General features: G+C 40.8%; 1 protein-coding gene across 3 annotated transcripts in view; it reads right to left on the bottom strand.

Annotated features, from left to right (window-relative positions):
• LAMA2 (laminin subunit alpha 2) overlaps positions 1–23,554 on the bottom strand; it is a 476,685-nt gene that overhangs the window by 250,208 nt on the left and 202,923 nt on the right. For all 3 annotated transcript variants that reach the window (XM_075126729.1, XM_075126730.1, XM_048844580.2), the window contains exons 9-12: positions 22,313–22,412; positions 17,318–17,478; positions 9,348–9,488; positions 7,695–7,868 (exon numbers count right to left, since the gene is read on the bottom strand). In XM_075126729.1, coding sequence (XP_074982830.1) covers positions 7,695–7,868; positions 9,348–9,488; positions 17,318–17,478; positions 22,313–22,412 — 576 coding nt within the window. The remainder of the gene's footprint in view (positions 1–7,694; positions 7,869–9,347; positions 9,489–17,317; positions 17,479–22,312; positions 22,413–23,554) is intronic.

Below are 23,554 nucleotides of genomic sequence, written 5' to 3'. Positions count from 1 at the left end.
GACTTTGTCCTCACCCACAACTATTTCAGATTTGGGGACAATGTATACCTTCAAGTCATCAGCACTGCTATGGGTACCCGCATGGCCCCACAGTATGCCAAAATTTTTATGGTTGACTTAGAACAACGCTTCCTCAGCTCTCGTTCCCTAGAGCCCCTACTCTACTTGCGCTACACTGACAACATCTTCATCATCTGGACCCATGGAAAAGAAGCCCTTGAGGAATTGCACCATGATTTCAACAATTTCCACCCCACCATCAACCTCAGCCTGGACCAGTCCACACAAGAGATCCACTTCCTGGAAACTACAGTGCAAATAAGTGATGGTCATATAAACACTACCCTATACTGAAAACCTACTGACCACTATAGTTACCTATATACCTCCAGCTTTCATCCAGACCACACCACACAATCCATTGTCTACAGCCAAGCTCTACGATACAACCGCATTTGCTCCAATCCCTCAGACAGAGACAAACACCTACAGGATCTCTATCAAGCATTCTCACAACTACAATACCCACCTGGTGAAGTGAAGAAACAGATTGACAGAGCCAGAAGTCACCTACTACAGGACAGGCCCAACAAAGATAAGAAGAGAACGCCACTAGCCATCACCTTCAGCCCCCAACTAAAACCTCTCCAGCGCAACATCAAGGATCTACAACCCATCGTGAAGGATGATCCCTCACTCTCCCAGACCTTGGGAGGCAGGCCAGTCCTTGCTTACAGACAGCCCCCCAACTTGAAGCAAATACTCACCCGCAACCACACACCACACAACAGAACCTCTAACCCAGGAACTTATCCTTGCAACAAAGCCTGTTGCCAACTGTGTCCACATATCTATTCAGGGGACACCATCATAGGACCTAATCACATCAGCCATGCCATCAGGGGCACGTTCACCTGCACATCTACCAATGTGATATATGCCAGCAATGCCCCTCTGCCATTTGCATTAGCCAAACCAGACAGTCTCTACACAAAAGAATAAATGGACACAAATAGGACATCAAAAATTGTAACATTCAAAAACCAGTAGGAGAGCACTTCAATCTCCCTGGACACTCAATAACAGACTTAAAAGTGGCAATTCTTCAACAAGAAGCTTCAAAAACAGACTTCAACGAGAAACTGCAGAACTGGAATTAATTTGAAAACTGGACACGACCAAATTAGGCCTGAATAAAGACTGGGAGTAGATAGATCACTACAAAAAATAATTTTCCCTCTGCTGATATTCACACCTTCTTGTCAACTGTTGGGAATAGGCAACGTCCACCTTGATTGCACTGGCCTCGTTAGCACTACAAAAGTAATTTTCCCCCTGATATTCACGATTTCTTGTCAACTGTTGAGAATAGGCCACTTCCACCTTAATTGAATTGGCCTCGTTAGCACTGACCCCCCACTTAGTAAGGCAACTCCCATCTTTTCATGCGCTGTAGTATATATACTGCTTACTGTATTTTTCACTCCATGCATCTGATGAAGTGGGTTTTAGCCCAGAAAAGCTTATGCCCAAATAAATGTGTTAATCTCTAAGGTGCCACAAGGACTCCTCATTGTTTTTTCAAGTTCCCTGTTGGTCTGTTGCTTTTCTATCAGCTCTGACTGGCATTTGTTTCTTAACATTTCACACAGAAAGTTGTTTATTAGTCCAGGAAAAGAATTGCCATTTTTCAGTCAATCAGAAAACTCCAGTTTTCAGTGCTGAGATCTCAAAAGCCTATCATATTTTCTTCCAGGAATATTGAAGATGCTAAATGCTAGGTGAATGCTTGGATAACTTCTGGAAGAATCACACCATTATTATTTACTGTTAGTCCTATGTGAGGTTGGGTTCCTTGATTTTTGGGTGAACCATACAATATTTCATTGACATGTAAACAACCAAATAGATAAATATTTCTTGTCTGACAGAAATTTGTTTTTCACCTTTGCTGGCAACCAGTCCCTAGACCGAGATCTTAAGAATATAATTTTCAGCATCTATATGTATTTCCTTACACAGTGATGCTGATGACCAATTTGACACCAGCTTTTGAGACTTCATATGACATTCTTTGGGGAACTAGAATGTACTGGAGTACTGTGTCCAGCTCTGGGCACTACACCTGGGGAAAGTTGTGGACAAATTGGAGAAAGTTCAGAGCAGAATAACAAAAATTAAGTCTAGAAAACATGACCTATGAAGAAAGACTGAAAATACTGTGTTTGTTTAGTCTAGACAAGAGAAGACTGAGGGGGGGACATGATAACAGTCTTCAAGGATGTAAAAGGGTTTTACAAAGACAAGGGTGATTGTTTTTTCCCTAACCACTGAGGACAGGGCAAGAAGTAATAGACTTAAATTGCAGCAAGGGAGATTTAGGCTAGACATTAGGAAAAACTTCCTAAGTATAAGCATAGTAAAAAGTTGCAACAAATTACCTATGGAGATTGTGGAATCTCCATTATTGGAGATTTTTAAGAATAGGTTAGACAAACATCTGGCAGGGATGGTCTAGATAACACTTCATCTGGCCTCAGTGGAGGGGACTGGACTAGATGACCTATCGAGGTCTCTTCCAGTGTTACATTTCTATGATTCTATGTATATACCAGACTCGGGAATTCCCTGTAACCCCTCTGCACCCCTTTGCGCCAGCTGGCGTTAAGAGGTTCTTGGGGCACAGTTGTAAATTCAAATTTTAATTTTAAACAAATCTAAATTAAAAAAAAAGTAAAATATGTGATTTGAAACATAACAATTCAATTTTATCCACCTTACTGGACACCCATTTGATTTTACTTCCATTTAATTAAATATATGACATTTTATCCATCAGAATTGATTAGCTCAAAATAAATAAATAAATAAACAAACAAACAAACTTAAAAGGGTGTTATATGTGTGTGTATCTATCTATCTATATCTCAGTGCAGCTAGAGTTATAAATAATTGAGCAAAATTCACTAGGTCAGTTATGACATACAGTAGTGCTATCAATGTTATTTGTTAACATTTAAGGTTTTCCAAGAAGTACCAGCAGCTCTCGAAAGAAAAGGTTATCCAAAAATTAGCTTCCAATAGCACTTTTCAGAGTAGCAGCTGTGTTAGTCTGTATCCGTAAAAAGAAAAGGAGCACTTGTGGCACCTTATAGACTAACAAATTTATTAGAGCATAAGCTTTCGTGAGCTACAGCTGAGTTCATGTATGCATCCGATGAAGTGAGCTGTAGCTCACAAAAGCTTATGCTCTAATAAATTTGTTAGTCTCTAAGGTGCCACAAGTACTCCTGTTCTTTTTACAATAGCACTTTGTCTGTCATCTCAACCATCAGGAAGTATTAAGCAGAGAATGCTTTCCTTTCCCAGGCTTGCAGTGAAAACAAGCCAAAATGTTTTCATATTTTGGTATCAAATTGCAGCTATCGTGTCTGATGATCTAGAAACAGTCTCCAATTTTTGCTATCTAAAGCTAAACCATGTGAATACTAGATGGAGTTTTGACGGTCTGGATGCATTAATAATTTAGGACAATTGATCTTGGCATTTCTGTTTCAGGCCATCATTGTATTATTTACGCTACTTTATGGTTTTTTTTCTGTGCGATCTGTATTCTGTAATTTTTTTTGCATGATTCTGTCTCTTGGACCAGAACTGCACCAAAAATGAACACAAATGGAAGGAAATAAAGAGAGCACAAAGTCCTGTTATACACAGAGCAGTAAGTCACTTATGCTATTTTTGTTTTTCCTGAAATCATGGTGATGTACTAATTTACAGCACTCACGAAGCTGTACCTGCAGTTCTTTTCAAAGCCTAAACTCCCATTGCTGCATAATAATACCAAGCAGCACAGGGTCTTAAAGTTATAGCATTTTTATGGTGATGTTATTTTATACATGGCAACACACGTGCAAACAATCAGATCGTTGCCCATGTAAATGGGTATTTGTCCATGTGCAATTGTCCGTTTGTGTGGGCAAGTTCCTTGGCGTAAGCTGCACATTATTTTTTCAGGAACACCTTTAGGTGCAAACATTCTAAAGATTCGCCCTAAAGATTAAAACTACTGAAGGAATAAAACTAATTAAGGCTAAAAATATGCCCTTCACTCACCTTGTGCTGCCCTGCTGATACAGATCGTATGGGACATTAAAGCAGCCCTTCTTTTGGGGCCTACACAGAAGAATAATACCTATGCACAGTGGAAAGAGTTATGGATGAAATTTTAGCCTTAATTCAAATGTTTGGCTCTTGGAGCTTTAAGACAGAATGCTGACATTATATTAACATATTCCCTTTTCTTTTAAAGATCATCAAAAATAAATTCCTAGTGGAAGCGATTGTTAAAAAGGCCGTTTTACCAAACAGGGGCTTTCAAATGTTCTGTTTAATAGAACAAAAGCTTCTTCTTTACTCTGCAGAATCTCTAAGGGTATGGCTACACTGCAGTTAAAAACCTGGGGCTGGCCCATGCCAGCTGACTCAGGCTCATGGGGCTTGGGACAAGGGGCTGTTTAATTGCAGTATAGATGTTGGGGCTTGGGCTGGAGCCAAGACTCTAGGACCCTGTGTGGTGGGAGAGTCCTAAAGCTCAGACTGAAGCCCCAGCTGGAATGTCTACATTCCACAGTTAAACAGCCCCTTAGCCCAAGCCCCACAAGTGAGAGTCCGCGGGCACAGGCCAGCCCCAGGTTTTTAACTGCAGTGTAGACATACCCTTACAGAGTATTGTGTTACCAAGTACTTATGACTGCCTCAGGCCAGAATTAAATTGGCAGCCATAAAATAGATGGAAAAGCTATTACATGATCCCTGTTAAATCTTAATAGTAGCCCAGCAAAAAATTTCTTCCTAATAAAATAATTCAGAAGTTTACAAAATTATATTGCTCCAGAATTATCCAAATAACAGCCCTCCATCTGATGAACACACCACGCCTTCAAATTTTCATTTTAAACCAATATAGGCTAAAACAAGCATCTGAAAACTAACCTTTGTTTAAAAAAAAATTAAAATCTGCATTTGAGATAACACAAGAGCTGCATGTATTTTATATTTTTAATTTCGTAAAATTTCACCTAACTTCTGACATGTTGCTAGTAGTACAGTAGTACTTTGTTGTTCTTGTTTTTCTAAAAAACAACAACAACAATTGAGATGTTACATTCATTTTCTTGCTTTCTTGTCCCATGGTCATACAGTCGCTTTCACATAAACAAGAGTCCTAAGAGCAGGAGTACTTGTGGCACCTTAGAGATTAACAAATTTATTTTGAGCATAAGCTTTCGTGAGCTACAGCTCACTTCATCGGATGCATGCCGTGGAAAATACAGTGCGGAGATTTATATACATATAGAACATGAAACAATGCGTGTTACCATACACACTGTAACGAGAGTGATCATGTAAGGTGAGCTATTACTATCTCTCCTGCTGGTAATAGCTCACCTTACCTGATCACTCTTGTTACAGTGTGTATGGTAACACCCATTGTTTCATGTTCTCTGTGTATATAAATCTCCCCACTGTATTTTCCACTGAATGCATCCGATGAAGTGAGCTGTAGTTCACGAAAGCTTATGCTCAAATAAATTGGTTAGTCTCTAAGGTGCCACAAGTACTCCTCTTCTTTTTGCGAATACAGGCTAACACAGCTGCTGCTCTGAAACCAGTCCTAAAAGCATTACCTACAGCCTCCCGTTACTCACTTTGTAGCGCAACCTTTTTAGAGAAACCAGAATTTGCCACAGAACAACCTCATTTAACTCCAGTGTCATTCATTCTTAAGCAAAGCTCAGGGTTACAAACTCAGTATCATCCCATTTTACAACACTTGTGTCATGTGAAAGCAGCACTTGTAGGTGGATCGAAAACATGCAGATAGAATATATATGGCAATCAACATTGTGGAGACATATGCATCACATGCCAGCCTTATGTTAAAAGAAGCCTTTCAAACAAAGGTTTTGGGCTATGTTTGAAAACTGGGGTCTCTCAATATAGAGGGACAGTTGTCCCCATGTTTTACTCAAATTTATTTTTAGAGACAACATTCTAGTGAAATGGGTAGAGATAGAAAGAAAGGGCATTGGACTCCAGAGTTATGGATTACACTAAAAAATGTCTCGATATAAAACTTCTTAAAAGCTTTCTCTGCGTACTTTTAAGGCAGACATTCTTAGGTAAGCACACCTACCATAAAACAGCAATTATTATACTTGTAACACAGCTAGCAGTCATAGTCGAGAAGGGCTGGTTTAATCCAGTTTCAGCTATTTAGAGAGATGTTTTATTGAGTTTACAAATAAGAACCTGCAATACTCCATTTCCATAGCAATACACTAAATCATCCAAGCTAAGCATGTCATCATGACTATAATTTACATGATGTAACATGACAGTTAAGATGTACTGTGGTAATTTGTGAGTGCTTTCAGTATTATTGTAGTATCAAAAATTTATATGGTTCAGTTATTAAGGCAAATTGTTTCATTCATACAGAAATGTCTGACAGTAAACCACAAAGGACCTTCAAATTACACTGAAAAAATGTCTTCCAGGTTCAGACAATTTGCACACACTCTTCCCATTATTTTGTTCACCAAATGGAAAAGAAAGAAGTTTGTCTGTGCAAAGTTTCTACTGGAGCACAGGAAAAGTTCACTGTATGGAAGCTATAAAAAACTTCCCTTACCCCAGCTGAATGGGCTTGGCTATCTATCTTTAAGCATCTTATAGCCATGAACAGGATGCCCACATTCTTTGGAAATGATGCTGTTTAATCTTCACATGCTCACTTACCTTCTGTCATGTTGATTTCCAGCCAACAGGAAAAAACTAGGCGGATAAGCCTGAAGAGACTAGAATGGAAAATGTGCTAAAGCACACCATAGTTTCATATACTTCACCATAATCAGAAAAAAGCTTAAGTTCTGAACATAGTCCCCAATTCCAAAGCCTGACAGAAAATTCATTTTAAGAGCACACCACCTGTGATAACAGAGTCTGTGGATAGTAAGCCTGATACTCCGACCACTAAGGCAGCCAGGGAGATCTTCAAAGATTTTAAAAGTAATGTAATGCAGTAACCTTCAGAGGGCAGATACTAATATGTTTATAGATCTTTGTGTTTGTGTGTGAGGGGTGGGGAGCAGGTGAGTGGATCTGAATAAAGATGAGCAGTGAAACTGGCACAAAGTTTAGTACAGCACCTTCTGAGTTCCAGGGGAGAGTTCCCAACACAAGTTTATGCCAAGCATTAAAGCTTTGTAACCTAACTCACATCAGCTGATATACACTTTTCATCTGTGAAAAGCAGGATAGGGAACAGCCTTTCATATCCAAGGACAAGATGGAAAGAGAAGAGGACAACCTGAAACACATATTCATATGCCAGCCAATTCGTTCAAGAAATAACACTGCAAATTATCTGAGCTTCTCTAAGACCTGACAGCAGAGGCCTCAAGAGGTCTCAGAATTGAAGTACTTAGTTTATTCTGCTTTCCCCTGATGCTTTGTGCCCCGTAAGGATTCTCCGCATGCCTAATTCAGTTCTTTTCAGCAAGCAATTTTGCTGGTCAAACATCTTTCCAACTTAATCTTCTCTCCAACAGGAACTAAAAAAAAATTGCTTATATCTTTCCCTAGCAATAAATTAAATTAGCATACAGGCAAGGACCATTTGCACTTACTTTGTTGCCCAAATAAGGACTGGGTGCACTCCAGTAATAAATCAGCGGCAGCGCTCTTCTGGCAGCCACATTACTGATGCTAAGCCGCTGAGGTCCACCAAAACTGTCCTGCTGAGGTGTAACTTGAAGGAGACCAGGTACATCAGTCAGATACCAGCCACTCATGTCTCCTACCTATAATGACAGAATAAAATACCTGTTGGAGGGAGAGTCAAGATATCAAAGTCCCAGCACCCACCAGCCTCTCTGTTTTGTTTTTTTGTCTTTTCTGCAGCTTCATTTGGCTTAAGATCTTGATTAATCTCAGTGAAGAATCATATTCAGTGACATGAGAATATTCATAGGAAAATTAATCTACTGTATGCATACCAGCTCTTGGATTTTTGTGTCCTGAACAGCCACTTAGGCTGCCAAAAAGTTAGGGGATAGGTAAATATTTGTTCCCAGTGGCTTAACAGAGAATGGGGAGGGAATTCCGGCTCAATCCCAATAATATTTGGATAAAAGCCATTCATGCTCACACCGTAGGTCACACAACACAAATACTCTGTAAGTGATATAAGTCCCAGATGGTACAGAAGCCTGAATTGAGAGTTCAACAAATCTGAACAGATATTATTCAGACATAGACAATGTAGTTTATTGTTCTAAAGACCTATATCTTAGAAGTTCAAAGGTCGCTTCTACTGCACCAGCTAGCAAAGATCAAAAATCTCAGACCCTGAATCTCTGAAATCCTCTATCAGGAAACTAACCAGTACAGAAGAGCTTAATATACATACAAGCACGCTGAAGGCTTTTGGTTGTTTTCCAGATGCCTAGATAGCAGCAGAACTATGAAATGGCTCAGCTGTGAGCTGGAAAAGCTTTCTGGATACTGGTATATAAATGAGTACACCAGGCACACTTTACTCCCAGAGTTCCCATATACCTAACAGCCAAAACAGTAGCTATTTAACCTAAACAGATTTTCCTAAGCTAGATTTATGGACTTATATTATAGCCCCTTTATAGAGAAACTGGTGTCCAGGTTTTGAGACCTTATTGAAAGTATAGGGCATGCTTGTACAAAAAAATTAATATTTTCTACAATGTGCTTTTGCAGGTAAGACCATTGGAAGGGTCATCCCACCTTTAGCTTCAATGCTATATACATATTGGACAGAAGAAATTCACCATAGGTGTAAGACCCTCACTGTTTACAAGCTGCTATGAAGGATATTATTTCTTACATAAATTTTGTATTTGTAAGTGTAAATTCTTAATTAACCCATATGTGTCTATATGGATATTTATTACACACCCAGAGAAGAGGCACCCCTATGGACACCTCAGAATTACCCTCATGTTCATACTTTATCATCTGCATATTCCATGACTGTTTCACACACACAGCTTCACCTCTGACAGACATTTCAGAGTTACTTTCTATATCAGTCACAATGTTGATTTCAGAAATTTTCACAATGAAAACAAAGAAAGATCAGTTCTTGTGTGTGAAAAATCCTTTCCTTTTGGATATCTGAAAAGACTTACATGGTATATAATGTGCCTGCAGATCTCAGGATAACATCTGTTGTACAAGATATGTTTTAAATGACAGCATACCCAATGACATATTTTTGCAATGATGTTTACTATTATTTTTCTTACACTGCTGTAGGTCCAGTGAGAGTCTATACAGACGTCTGTTTTCCCTGAACAAAAACACTCCTCACAGCCTCTTGGATTATTTTGCTGCAGGTTGAAGAAACTTGGTTTGCAATGATCACAGTTTTCTCCTTCAACATTTTCCTGGAAATACACATTAGAATATTACTTCATCTATCACATATTAAAATTAGAGGCTTTTTGCTTGCTTTTGGTTTGATACAACAATGCAAAAGGAAGACATTTATGGGAAACTACCCCTAATTTTTCTATATAAGAGCCAAAATCTCCAAACAATTAAGCCAGTGCAACCCCACTGAAGTTAAAGGGATTGAATGGGTGTAACTGAAGGTAGAATTTGGCCATTTAACTTTATATCTTTTCCATGAACATATTATTTTTTCACAATAATCTAGTAAATCTCCTCTAAAACATGGATGGCCAAAGGGAGGAAAGCATGGGTACAACTTGCCTGTTCTTGGAAATCAGCAATCAGTGTCCAGCAACTACAATAGCTACTTGAAACTAGGGTATGATCATCCAATGCAAAATGCAGCATTTCAGTTCTTCTTGTCTATGCTTGGGGTTTGCACCAGTGCAGCTACTCCTGTAGCTGGCCACTGGTGTCTGAAATGAGAGCAAATTCCAAGTATAGGCAAGGCCTGTATTTCTTCCTCCATGACTGACAGTATTTGCCTACCACTTAGATGATCTATGAACCTACAGAGAACTGGAGCAGAGGACCCAAGTGCCAGACCATTGCAGCATTTTGTAATTTTGTTTTACAGCAAAGGTTTATTTTACTAGTTGATATGCTGAGTTACCAGTATGTAATCAATCTGGCCCATATGCAGAGACAGAGATGCCTCTTTTCCGCATGGGGTGCATTACAAAAAGGTTCACACTGTGGTGGGAGCTGAATAATGCAACAGTATTTTTCAAAGATACCCCAGAGAAGAATTATTCTTATAAGTACTCTCTCCAAAATATTTTGCACATGGTCTCTTTAATCCTGGACACCGCACTGTGAAGTGTGCACAGATGTACCAGAATCGTTGGCTCCAGGCCAGCAGAGGCTGAACAGTTTATGAAAAGTCTGCCCATAACACAAGTAGGTTAGGATCAGCCTGGCTTTGCAGCACAGAAATAAGTACTGAAAGCCACTTGCCTGCCTTCTGGTCAGAGATGCCGGAGAGAGGGAAAGAGTGAGTCAAATAAAGGATAAGGAAGGGGAAGAAAAGTGGAAACACAAAGGGCAAAGAGAAAGAAGACAGGAGAGAAAAAAGAGATAGAAAAATGGGGCACAGCTAAAGAAAAAGAGGCAAAGGGCAGATTCAAAAAAGGATGTTAACACCAATGATGTGGTAATTCCTATACCGGTTTTCATTGTCTCTGGTGCCAACTAGAAACATCAGCTGGAGTCTATACACCAAAAGCTTAAAACAATTGTCAAGGCTGTTGGTCTGAAAATTTAAGCTGTAGTACTGTACTGTACTCTTGTAGCTGGCCTCTGAAAGTGGTTTCTATGCACACAAATGTTTGCAGCTGTAATTTTTGAAAGCACTTTGAAAATCTGGCCCTAAAAGTTCCTTTAATATGATCGATTGAATTACTGATGTGTTACTGTGGGCAGGGTGGGAAGAGGAAAGAAAAGTGAAGACTGAAAAGTAAATGTATTTGTTATAATAAAAGTTTCAGTAACAAAGCTGAGCACAATTGTACTCTACAACTGCAAGTAATCTACACCATTCTTGTGAAAAGACAGTAAGTTAACAGAATCCTAAACCCTGAAGGTGGAAAAAGATATGTAACCCATCCCTCTGCCAGTGCAGAATTGTTTTCTACAGTATAGTATATTTTGAATGTATAACTCATCATCAAAGCTCGTTTTCAAATCAGAATATAAGGAAATGTGCCCCAAGTCTGATCCTCTAGACACAATAGCTTAAAAATTAAAACTCTGATAGGAAGAGATTTTACTTCTGAGAGAGAACATTTGAGTGTTATATATGTGCCAAGTGAGGATAAGATTAATACCCTGAACCGACTTCAGTGCTGTTCAACTGTCACACGGGTGGTTTATGAGTATATTCAATATGAGATGATGGAATGAAACTTTTTTGTACACTCGTGCTCTTGAGAACTTAATAGAAGCATTGTATCTTGTTCACCTGCATTTGTATCAGAGTCTGTAAATTAAACATCCAAATGGAACATACACAACAAAATACTGAAAAATAACCCACAGTATCTACCATGTTGCTTTCTGCTGAGCGTAGTCAGGGTGACTTATTTCTTATGTAAGCTGCATCTTTTGAACAACAGGACCTTCATGTGTATTATTGGTATTCAGGATATTTTTTTAACTAAAAATAGTTGTGTATCACTTTAAAATAGTGTTTTAATTCAAAAGCTATATCAATACTTGGCTTTCTGAATTTATACACACACAGCACTAAGAACTTCAGCCTACAGCACAAACAGCCTCAGCAGTCAGATTTTAACAGCATTATTGACAGAAATACCTTGGAGGTTTCCAAACAAAGTGTCCAAAATGGAAAAGAGAATCTCCTTTGTCCAAAAGTTAGCAGCAGAATGACGATATATACTACATAACAACCGATAAAATAGAGGCCTTAAATGCCATTTCCCCTTAAACCAAGAATATTTGCTCTTTTAAAGACATATGACAGGTTATTTTTAGAGTTGACAGTGCTCAACTGCTTTTAATGTATAGCTCCTGGGCGGATGGGTGTGGGAGTTTGAAATAAGCAATTCACAGCTTTCTGAATGTCTTAAATATCTTATCTTGAGTATCATTCTATTGGGTTTACCTGGATGGCAGCTGATTCCTAATTACTTGTTTTAAGTCTTGTACTCAAGACTTGAAGTGTCACAGTAAGACCAGAAACACATTAACCCTAAAAGGCGTCACAATTTCTTGACATGCAGATATCACCACAACTAAAAAACAGTTGCCTACCTTTCCATAACAGTTGTTCTTTAAGATGTGCTACACATGTCCATTCTACTATGGTTGCATGTGCAGCCTGTACACAATCGTCAGAGATTTTTCCCTTAGCGGTGCCTGCTGGGGCAGTGTGAGCTCCCTCTGGTGACTCACACCACTGCACACAGCTATAAAAGGCTACGCTGCCCTCTGACCCTTCTCCATTCTGTCCTACCAGCAAGACTCCAATAGAGAGGGGAAGGAGGGTGGGTCGTGGAATGGACATGTGCAACACATCTCAAAGAACAACAGTTACAGAAAGGTAGGTAACTGTTTTTTGCCTGAAGGTTGGAATGAAGAAGGTGACCGTGATCCTGCGATATTATCACATGGAAGAGCAGAAGTCTGACTGATAGAGCTAGTAAAGTCAAAATCCAATGCTGACATATCCATATTAGAGCTATTAGAATAAAGTGCGTGGAATCTTGCTTGACTTTGGATAAGATTTTGGACAGGAGCGGAACTGGAGGGAAGGCATACAGTAGGCCTCTCAACCAGGGCAGAAGGAAAGCATCTGTCAGCGAACCCGGGCTGTGACCTGCTCAGGAACAACAAATATTTTTTGCTTTCTCTTGTTGGAAACAGGTCCACTTGAGGAGTTCCGCACTGCTGGAAAATGGAGCTAGAAAAGTCTGGTCCAAGGGACAACTCACAATGGCCTGTGAAAGATCTGCTCGCAGAGAGTGTTCTGAACTCCCGGATTGTAAGCCGCTCTCAGGTTGATGGAACCTGTGAAGCATATATTCCACAGGAGGATTGCCTCCTGGCATAACTTTGTGGATTGGACCTCTACATGCAAACATTCACCAGTCCATGGAGGATAAGACCCAAATGGGTACTTGAACCACTATGTCTATATGATGACGGGCCAGTAAGTACACCAAGGCTATCCAACCCTGTAGATGTCTCAGGTGTAGTTTGGCATGTAGGTGCATGCTGCCAAGCATCCTAGAAGTTTGAGGCAGTTTCAAACTCTGATGCCAGGATAAGCCTTTAGATCTAGAGCAATAAGTCACTTTGTTTGGAACCTCTGCTGTGTCAAGTCAAGTCCAAAACTACTCCAATGAATTCTATTCACTGAATAGGAGATATACAGTGAAATCTGTCCTTGATCAGTAGCCCCAGTGTGTCAAAAGTGGACTGAATAGTTGCTACGCTGGAGAGTACCAGAGACCTGGGCTGGCCAGTCATCCAGCAAGGAAATACATGCAGTCCAGACTTGCTCAGGAATGCCACTACTACAGCCATGCATTTGGTGAATATGCTACAAGCTGCTGATTGTCTGAAAGGGAGCACTGCAAACTGGTAGTGGAATCCATTGACCATGAACCTGAGGAATTTTGGTGGCTCTGGTGAATTGCCATGTGAAAATAAACATCTTTTTAAGTCGAGAGCAGCATACCAATCCCCTGGGATCTAAGGAAGGGATACTAGATGCTACAGTGGCCATTCAGAATAAATAGGCCTGAGGACACCCTTCCCTTTTGCCTTTGAGATCAGGAAGTAACAGGTCTAAAATCTCTTCCCTCTGAACAACATGGGAACTTCCTGTATTTCCCCCAGGAAAAGCAGAGACTGGACTTCCTGATGTAGCATCCTCTTGTGAGAGTGGTCCCTGAAGAGGGATGGGGAAGGGAGGTTGGAAGGGAGGTAGAAATCAATTGAAGACCGTATCACAGCTTCCTTTTCCTTAGGACCCACTAATACATGATGATGTGCATCCAAATGCTTAATAAGTGGGATGAGCATTTGGCAAAAATAGCACTCAGGAAAGATGGCACTATGGGGAGTGTATACTGTCCTCAACCAACAGGTCAAAATCATTGCTTAGATAATCCAGATCGCCTAGAAGAGCTGGTAGCTGCCGAGGGAGGTGGAGGAGGAAGATGTATCTTGTAACTCCTTCCCTTTTTTTTTAGACTGGTCCTGGGAATGTGGCAAAAATAGCTGAAACCATTGGGAATGCTGTGGGTGGAATGGCTTTATATTTTGTGGCCAGTGTATAGATCCTCAGTGACTTAAGGGTCGCCCTTGAATCCTTAAGGCTATGTAGCCTCTGATCAGTTTTACTGGACAACATGTGAGGTCTTGAATTGTTTGTTGCACCTCTGGAGAGAGGCCTGATGCCTGCAGGCAAGATAAATGCCTTATCATGATGGCAGAGGCCATAACTTGAGCTGTGGAAACTGCACCATCCAGGCTCACTGGCAATGCCATTCTGGAGATTAATTTGCCTTACTTCGTCAAAGAAGAGAACTCTTGAAGTTCAATGACAAGCTTCCTGATGAGGCAAAGTAGGATATTATCCTATAGGCTGAAATTGTATCAACCCAGCAGAGCTTGCTGGTTTGCGATCCTGAGCTGTAAACTCCCAGTGGAATAAAATTTCCTGCTAAAGGGATCTAGATTGTTTTGCTTCCTTTCTCTTCAGAGTAGAGGCCTGGTGTCCTTGCCTCTCCTTTTTTGTTGGTGGCTGCAACCCACCAGGGAGCCTGGAGAAGGGTGGTTGTAAAAGTGTTCAAAACCCCATAATACCTTTTCTCCACCCTTATGGAGAGGGAGGCAGAGAAGAAGGGGTAAGTCATAAAATCTTGACGGGCTCCAGGACAGCTTAATTAATAGGGAGAGCTATCGTAGAGGGACCTGCAGAAGCTAAAATACCCACAAGCCTGTGACACCTTTCTTTTATCTCTTCTGCCTGGATATCTAGAGCTACAGTCACCCTCCTCAACAAGGAGCTCTAAAATCATCAGGAGGGGAAGAGGTAGAGTCAGTCACTACTGCCTCATCAGGCAACATAGAAGAGGCTAAGGTTGTTGAGGAGGTACCTCCTCCAATCCCTTTACTGGGGAGTCCCAAGCATGCAGCTCTACTTTCATGGTACCAATACTGGTACCAGGGGAAGGAAGATGGTGACCTTGCAGATGCTCCAGGCTGACATAGAAGGGTGGGGAGGCAGCAGAGAAGTTCTGGAATGTGGAGGGAAGCCCCAAGAGGTCTGGAAGGGTTACTGGTATGGAGGTTGAACCCAGCTCTGTGCAGACCACTGACTATTAGGATGATGAGACTGTGGACAGTATCACAGCAGGCAGGCCCCCCACTGGGGCTGCTGGGCATACTCAGATCAGAACACAGTCCGAGTCTGAGGAGCAGTCTATCTCCTCTGAGCATTGGGGAGCTGAACCAATTCGTACCGAGGAGAGAGGTTCCAAGTCTTGGGAAGAGGGTATCAGCCAAATCATTGCTGGCTTGCCCGTAGATGCAATCCTACATAAAGGTGCCACAAGAGTAGAAGTGGCTGGTACTGAGCAGTGCTCTGAGGCTGGGCCGGAGCATGTGGTTCTGCTATCAGTACCGTGCAAGGCTCTTGAATCACAGGAGAAGTTGGTACTGACAAATTAAGCAACTCTCAGGTTGCCTCGAAAGCCTGAGGTGTCAACAGCACTGGAAAGGGCTCCTAGGCTTGAGGTACCACTAGGGGTACCAACCCTTTGGGAAATGGTCTCAGCTGACCCTTCCTGACTTTTTTGAGCACACCTCTGAGTTCTTGTGAGCACTCAGTGCTTCTCCTTGCCGGGTGGTGGTATCAAATCTTTATTAGACTCATGCAGTCTCTTCTTAGGCTCCTCTGGCACAGATCTGCCTGAGGACTCTGTCAGAACAGGAGGAGCACTCAAGGAGACTTGGACATGCTTGGAACCCATTTGGAATGGGGGCAGGTTCTGAGGATGGATGGAGTGCAGACTCCATGAGCAGATACTCGCGTCTGGCAGCCCTTCCCTTTTTCCAGCTGGGACCCTCTACAAGTGTGACATTTGTCACTTACATGCGCCTCTCCCACAGACTTAAGGTAGGTGGGGTATGGGTCACTCACTGGCATAGACCTGTTACATGAACAACAGGCCTTAAAGCCAGGAGAGGATGGCATCAGTCTGGTACCAATCCCAGTACCCAATCAGGCATCAGCAACTGTACACTAAAAAGACTGTATTCCAAACTTATCCCTAAAACTAACTATTTACAGATATGCTATACAAGACTACAAACTAATGTTACAGGTACTATTTACACTAAGGGAGGGAAGCTATTCCTCCCCTTTATTCGGCATTGGTGAGGCCTCATCTGGGGTAGTGTGTCCAATTTTGAGCCCCACACTACAAGAAGGATGTGGAAAAACTGGAAAGAGTCCAGTGTAGGGCAACAAAAATGATTAGGGGGCTGGAACACATGACTTATAAGGAGAGGCTGAGGGAACTGGGATTATTTAGCCTGAAGAAGAGAAGAATGAGGGGGGATTTGATAGCTGTTTTCAACTACCTGAAAGGAGGTTCCAAAGAGGATGGATCTAGACTGTTCTCAGTGGTACCAGATGACAGAACAAGGAGTAATGGTCTCAAGTTGCAGTGGGGGAGGTTTAGGTTGGATATTAGGAAAACCTTTTTCACTAGGAGGGTGGTGAAGCACTGGAATGGGTTACCTAGGGAGGTGGTGGAATCTTCTTCCTTAGAGGTTTTTAAGGTCAGGCTGGGGTGATTTAGTTGGGGATTGGTCCTGCTTTGAGCAGGGGGTTGGACTAGATGACCTCGTGAGGTCCCTTCCAACCCTGATATTCTATGATTCTATGATTCTACATGCCGAATCAAAGGTGGCAGCTCCAACAACAACCATTACTTGTGGTAGGAGGGAACTGAGGAAGGATGGGGGCAACACAGTCCTTTATACTTGTGTGCAGTGGCATGAGGCACCAGAGGGCGCTCACGCTGCCCTGATAGGTTCTGCTAGGGGAAAATTCTCCAACTGTGCATAAGATGTGCACGCACCCAAAGTGGAACAGACGTGTGCAGTCACTCGAAGAAAAAGAACAGCATAACAACATTGCAATGATGATAGAGGATAATGGGTTTTAATTTCTCATATCATCAATGGTGAATTAGTATGGCTGAAAATAGTTTGACACTCATACCTTGCAAATGCAGGATCCTATGCAAGGGTCATCATTCAAGCTGCCTTTCACAGAGCAGCTACAGGCCATACAGTCAGGATAACCCTTGTAACCCAACGCACATCGACTGCAGCTTTCACCTGCATAGCCAGTCTTGCAGTGGCAGAATCCAGGGAGCATGCCTATGGAAAGTCAAAGAAAACACTAAACCCACATATGTATTGATTTATCTTTATTATGAGTTATTTGTACTATGATTGCAAGGATTGGGGCCACACCTGTGTTCAGGCATTGTACAGGCACAGAGCATGCCCTGAAAAGCTGACAATCCTAGGGCCAGTGTGCCGCTCTTACTCCTATTGAATAGCACCTTAACCCAACAAGACATCCCCCAGAAATCAGTGGGACTGCTCCATGAGTACTACTAAATGTGAGGGGTGGGGGCAGCATCTAGGTCTCATTTATCCCACACTGTCTGAGCAGGCTTTACATTTAAAATAAACAGCTGTCATTAAGATTTAGCATTACATATACAAATACGTGGGCAAAAAAAAAATGGCAGCATAACGGAGTCTCTGATTCAGGAAGCATCCAACCCCTGGAGCTGTTACAGGTTGTTTAAAAGCAAAATTACTAGGAGATTATTTATTTCACCCCACAGTAGAGTGCCTTGGATGAAGAGGTGGGTTGATTCAGTCAAGGATCGCTGTCTAACTTTTAGAGCAGTGGACTGGGAGTCAGGTCTCAGAGGTCCCAGCTCTGCCACTGATTTGGATGATTACGGACTGAACCATTTAAACTTCTGTGCTTCAGTTTATCCACTGGTAACATAGATTACCGATGGGCTAAAGAGGTCACTGTTTAATCTGGCAAATCTTTGCATGGATTATGGCCTTTCAAATCCAAAACCAAGGGTTGTTAGGGTCAGAGCTCTATTTTATCCATACCAAAGGTTGTAGCTAGGGTATGGTTTCATAAAAGATTCTGGTTCTGGCCCTTATCTATATTGAACATAAACCTATCACACAGGACTATTATGAAAATCAGTGTTTAATAAGCACTTTGAGAGTGAAATATTAAAATGTGCTATTTATGCCAGAAGCATCATTATTTACCTTTAGAATTATCAGTGGAACATACTAGGACAGTAGGAAAAATACTGCTATTGAAACGTACGGTATGATGGTCATAATGGGAACTATACAATAAAAAATAAATGTTTTTACTGAAACAATTCCAGATCACTTGGGAATATAATTCTCCAACCTGTTTTCTGATCTATCCAAACCTCATTATGCAATTTTCTATAGTATCTTCTTGTAGCAATGGCCAATTGTTCATTGTACCAAATATATAAAGTACTCCTACACTGGGCCAGAGAGAGACATTTTAATTATTATTCATACTCAATAATCCTCAGCCTTGACATACCCAGAGTGCACATCCTGCAACCTCCATCTCAGTGAGAAGCACTCATTACTACCTATACCCCCAGTCATCATCATCTTCCCATTTAAATTTAAGAATTATAACCTGTTTATTGCTTGGTGTGCCACATGCTTCAGAAGCAGATTTCCATTTTACATCATGCAAACAATTTCTCCTTAAACAACCAGCCAGCTCCTCTGGAATGTGTTTCAATATATCTAATGTGTATTCATTCTGATTTGCAAGTATATAGAGAAATTTCATTGGAATGGATCATGTTTCTCAGCCTTTCATTCAGACAAGAAACAGACTCTTTTCAGTTTACAAATACTCAGGTAAATTGGCTTTTTTCAGTTGCTGTCTTGGATGAGAGGTTTTTTGCTATCTTCACTGAAATAGAGATTCTGTCAAGGTAGCATATTATGGGCTCAATACATAGTACTTCCTTCACAACTGGCTGGGTACAATATCTTTTTTTTAGTACATAGGGTTTCATTGAGCTAGTGAACACATATTCAAGACAGAAATGAACAGGGATCTGTAAGGGAAAAGTTTGGATCTGTGCCTAGCTGTTACAGTGATGCTTGCAGTATAAGAGCTGTTGTGACAACTGGTCTATAACTTTTGCCTGCTTAGGAATTTACCATGGAAAGTAGGTCATGTTATTTTCAGTAAAACATGTTATTAACAGGTGCAAGAGAATCAGACAGAGAAACTAAATTAGTCAAAATGTAATAGGCCAAGTTGATATGATTCAAGGACTGTGTTAAAGTTATACTTGTTAAAAATAGGAGACGTGGAATCAGAGGTTAATGAGCCAAAATTGGCATATCTGATATTAGGCCTAATTGGAGGTCAAAATAATGATGGGATGGGCTATTCCACTCGTAACTCCCTTTTGGGGTCCTTAAAAGAAAGAGATTTTTGTAGGGAAAGTACAAAAGAACAAAACGGAAGACAGAAAGAACAGACAGACTCTACTGGAATGAGCTTCGCCAGCATGGCTGCCACCTCCACCTTTTCCTGGGAACCCAGCCCTTCATCATCCTAATCCTGATCAGAACAGGCCAGAAAGAGAGGGACCCAGGTGACATTGCACCCCTACCAGCTCCAGCTGAATCCCAAACTCCACATGGGATTACTGCTATTATCATCCTTGATCCCATCTAAGAGACTATCAAACAAGACTTCTAAGACTTTAACAACAACAGCACCACCAGCAGTTCTAGGCCCAAAGAGTTTACAATCTAAGACAACAGGCAATGAGTAACAAATAACTGGAGGTAATAGGGGAGTAACGATAAAGGTACTGTGAGCGGAAATGTGATTATGTAGCCTAGTTGTATGCACAGATCGTTTTGAGTTTGCTAATTTTAAATATATATAAGATAAACTATCAGAACTCCCTTACTGGCCCTCTAGCCAGCCATCACAAATTGTCCTTTCCCATAAGCATCATAGTAGAAAAAGATCTTGTGGAGGGACTTCAAGGAGGAAGGAAGAGTGGCTTTACAGCCTTTTTCAGTGAGGGTGTTCTGTCCTTCTGCACAGCCTGCTTCAGGGAGGGTATTCCATGAATGAAGGCTGGCATGGAAAAAAGACGGGAGGAGTTATTGGAAATGTGGACAAATGGACAACAGAGGCTGGTATCATTGGCAGAATAAAGAGTTGGAAGGCAATATGACAAGATACAAGAACAAGTAAGTAAGGAGGGACAGAGGTGTTAGAGACCTTAAAGGTGAGCGGGGTGGGGGGGTGAGCCTGTATCTGATATGGTAGAGAAGACAGAGCCAGCACAGAAACTAAAGCGTGTTCTAACATAGATGGAGCTGAAAAGGGTTGCCAGGAAGGAGGAGCTTCCGTCAACCTAGGAGATGATGAGGGTCTAGACAAAAGGTTTAATGGTGTGAAGAGAGGGGAAAAAATGTCAAGACATCCAGGTAGACATGTTAAAGAGAGAAATTGAAATATGGAATTGGATGGATTGAGACACTAGAGAACAACTGTGGAGAAAGATGAGGAGTGGATCAACGATGAAGTTCTGAAGGACACCACCAGAAAGAGGAAAAGGGGAGCAGCAGAACCTATCAGAAGAAAGACTGGTGCAATGACTACAGAGGCAGGAGGAGAACCGGGGGAAGACAAGAATCACAAAAGCAAGGGAGGATAAAGTTTCAAGAAGGACATATGGATGCAGTTATTTTGAAGCAGCAGTTATTTTGAAAATCCTGCTCCGCACAGTACAAAACTCTGTAGAATGCCCCCTACTCTGGTTAGTTCAGTAGGTATGAGAAATAAACTGCACTGTAGCTGACAGCTACCTGGAGACACGCATGCATGTGTGGCACCACATTTCTTTAATTAAGGCCTTCTTCTCTCAAAATGATAGCCTCATTATTTTACTAAAGAGACTGAACATCAGCAGTAGCAGATGTTTGAATAAAAGGGGTCCCTTTTAATAGCATTCGGTTTTTTAAGTCCTTCATCTATAACCTGTATAATCTATAACCTGTGCACTCTCATCAACAGGTTTGCTAAAAGACATCACATTGTCTTGCTGTGTCTTTTCTAACCCTGGGAGTCATGTTCTCTTCAGTTTCTACACAATTTCCTCTTAATCTGTGTGATATACTGTTCCTTTCACTTCTGTATTAATCAGGCTCTATCATTCTATCTAGAATCTTTAATCATGTTATTTAACTGATGTAATCAGTACATGGCTGATGTAGTAGATTTTGTACCTCTGGGCTCTGTATTTATAGCTCTGTTGTGCTTTTTTTATGTTCCATTGAATTACTTGGGGAAAAAAAGATCACTGGAGTATCTCTTATCAATAGTGTACAATTAGTCCAATTAAACAAATCTCTTAAAACCTGACTTTGAAGTTTTGCTGCACCCCAACCAAATGTCAACAACAAAAAAACATTGTTTCCAAGCTACAAGAAAGCAGCATGTTCTCTATTTGAAGGTGGCTCTTACAGAGAAACCAAGGTGAAAAATTTATAATCCTACAGTAATAGAGATGGTAGGTAAATGTGACATCTTTCAAAGGGACTTTTCCTAGTTTTCAAATGCAAATAGGCACTCAGAAGAAAAGATTAAGGTTCTGCTTTATTTTAATCTCTGTCTCTGAAAGAGAAAGCTCTCTGCTCTTGGCAAGAGGACTAGAAAATCCTTTACAAGGATGCAACTGCATGCTGTGTGCTTCATGCATGCATCTTGCTTCCCAGCACAGAATTAGGAGACATGCTATAGGCTGAGTTTGGGGAGAGGTCTAGTGTGTCTGTGTATTGGAATGTCAGTATCTACTATATTTCAGAGAAGCCTGGAATAATGGGGAAAGCCAACATAAAAAAGTTCAGTTGGGAATATTCTTCCCAATGTGCACATGCCTGCGGGCTGCAAAACTGAAAGATAGTATGAAAGAATGCTGTGAGAGCACAGGCGGATTAGTGACCATGTGAATGAATTAGCACTGGTCTGCTGTGAGGGCTGGCTCAGTGAAGGGAGATAATTCAGCTTTCATTTTAACAATGTTGGTCACAATGTTTAGCACTGTAACTGTAATGTAACTGTCAGGGATCTTACCTCCTTCCGCATGTTTCTCATCCTTGACACAAGTAGCATGTAAAGACCCAACTGGATCACAGAAACATGGCCGGCATGGGTTAGGGTCATCTGGTAATACCTACCAGAAACAAATACAAGTACAAAAAAAAAAAAACCAGTGAGTTTCAAAGCTAAATCTTACCTTTTAAAAATTAGAAACTGGTACATAAATTTTAAAAAACAACCAAAAAAAAAATTAGGATCGAATCATGCTGTGTTTAGGGTTTGTTTCAAAAACTGAAACAGCATTGTTCACTCAGTCTATTAGTTTGTTATTCAGTCTGCATGTTAATCTTAGCAAATTTTTACCAAAGAGACGCTCAAGTAATTGAGGCCCCAAATTTAGTTTATTAAAGGAAAACAGTTGTATATAAACTAATGTTAACAGAAATGTTTTTATAATTTTTTTAATTACAGGGAGTGAAAGCATGCTTTAGTTTTTAAACCTCTTTGGGTTTCTAGTAGCTAAATTCTGCAGCACTGTGATAATGAATGAGAAGCATGGATTGAAACTTATTGTAAGTGGAGTAGTTCAGTTACATGGTCCAAGACGAGTGAAAAACAATAAACTGCAGGATAAATGAAGAAAAGTGAACACTAGACAACTGAACAATTTGCTTTCACCTTCCCTTTTCCCATCTTAGAAAAGGAATCACAGACAAGACCCACATTTTATTATAACAGTATGCAGAGAAATCTAGGTGTACATATTCCATCATTCTCTTTTTCCTGTGGGCAGCAGAGGATTTATATGGAAGGGGATGGAACTTATATTGATTATGACTCGCAAGTGCAATCATATTTCCCTCTGTGAGTACCCCATCATTTTGGGACCCCATGTAGCTGTTCGTTTCAAGTGTCCTTAAGGTCAGTTGACCTCTACTTGGTGTTGCTTGATGAATTGGGCACAAGCAGTAAAGAGCTATCATGTTGGTTGTAAAAGCTTATTAACACTTCCATTCTGTGGCTGATCCCCAACAACTCAGGGGACAAGACCCAACACAGATTGAACCCTGTGTATCCTCACCCTTATTCCAAGATTCAGCATTTTGACCATTGATAAACCAACATCTCTGAACACGAAAAGCTACCAAAACCACACTGAACCTTGAGAATATTTTCATAGTCTTTTTCCATTATTAGGAAGAAAGAACATTCTCACAGTAAGACAAAGAAGTTAGAGTGGTATTTTCAAAAGTTCCTAAGTGACTTAAGAGCACA

The sequence above is a fragment of the Caretta caretta genome, chromosome 3, assembly GCF_965140235.1.
Source record: "Caretta caretta isolate rCarCar2 chromosome 3, rCarCar1.hap1, whole genome shotgun sequence".
Taxonomy (NCBI): Eukaryota; Metazoa; Chordata; order Testudines; family Cheloniidae; genus Caretta; species Caretta caretta.
The sequence above is the reverse complement of the archived record's forward strand: the minus strand, read 5'-3'. Positions and strand labels throughout refer to the sequence as shown.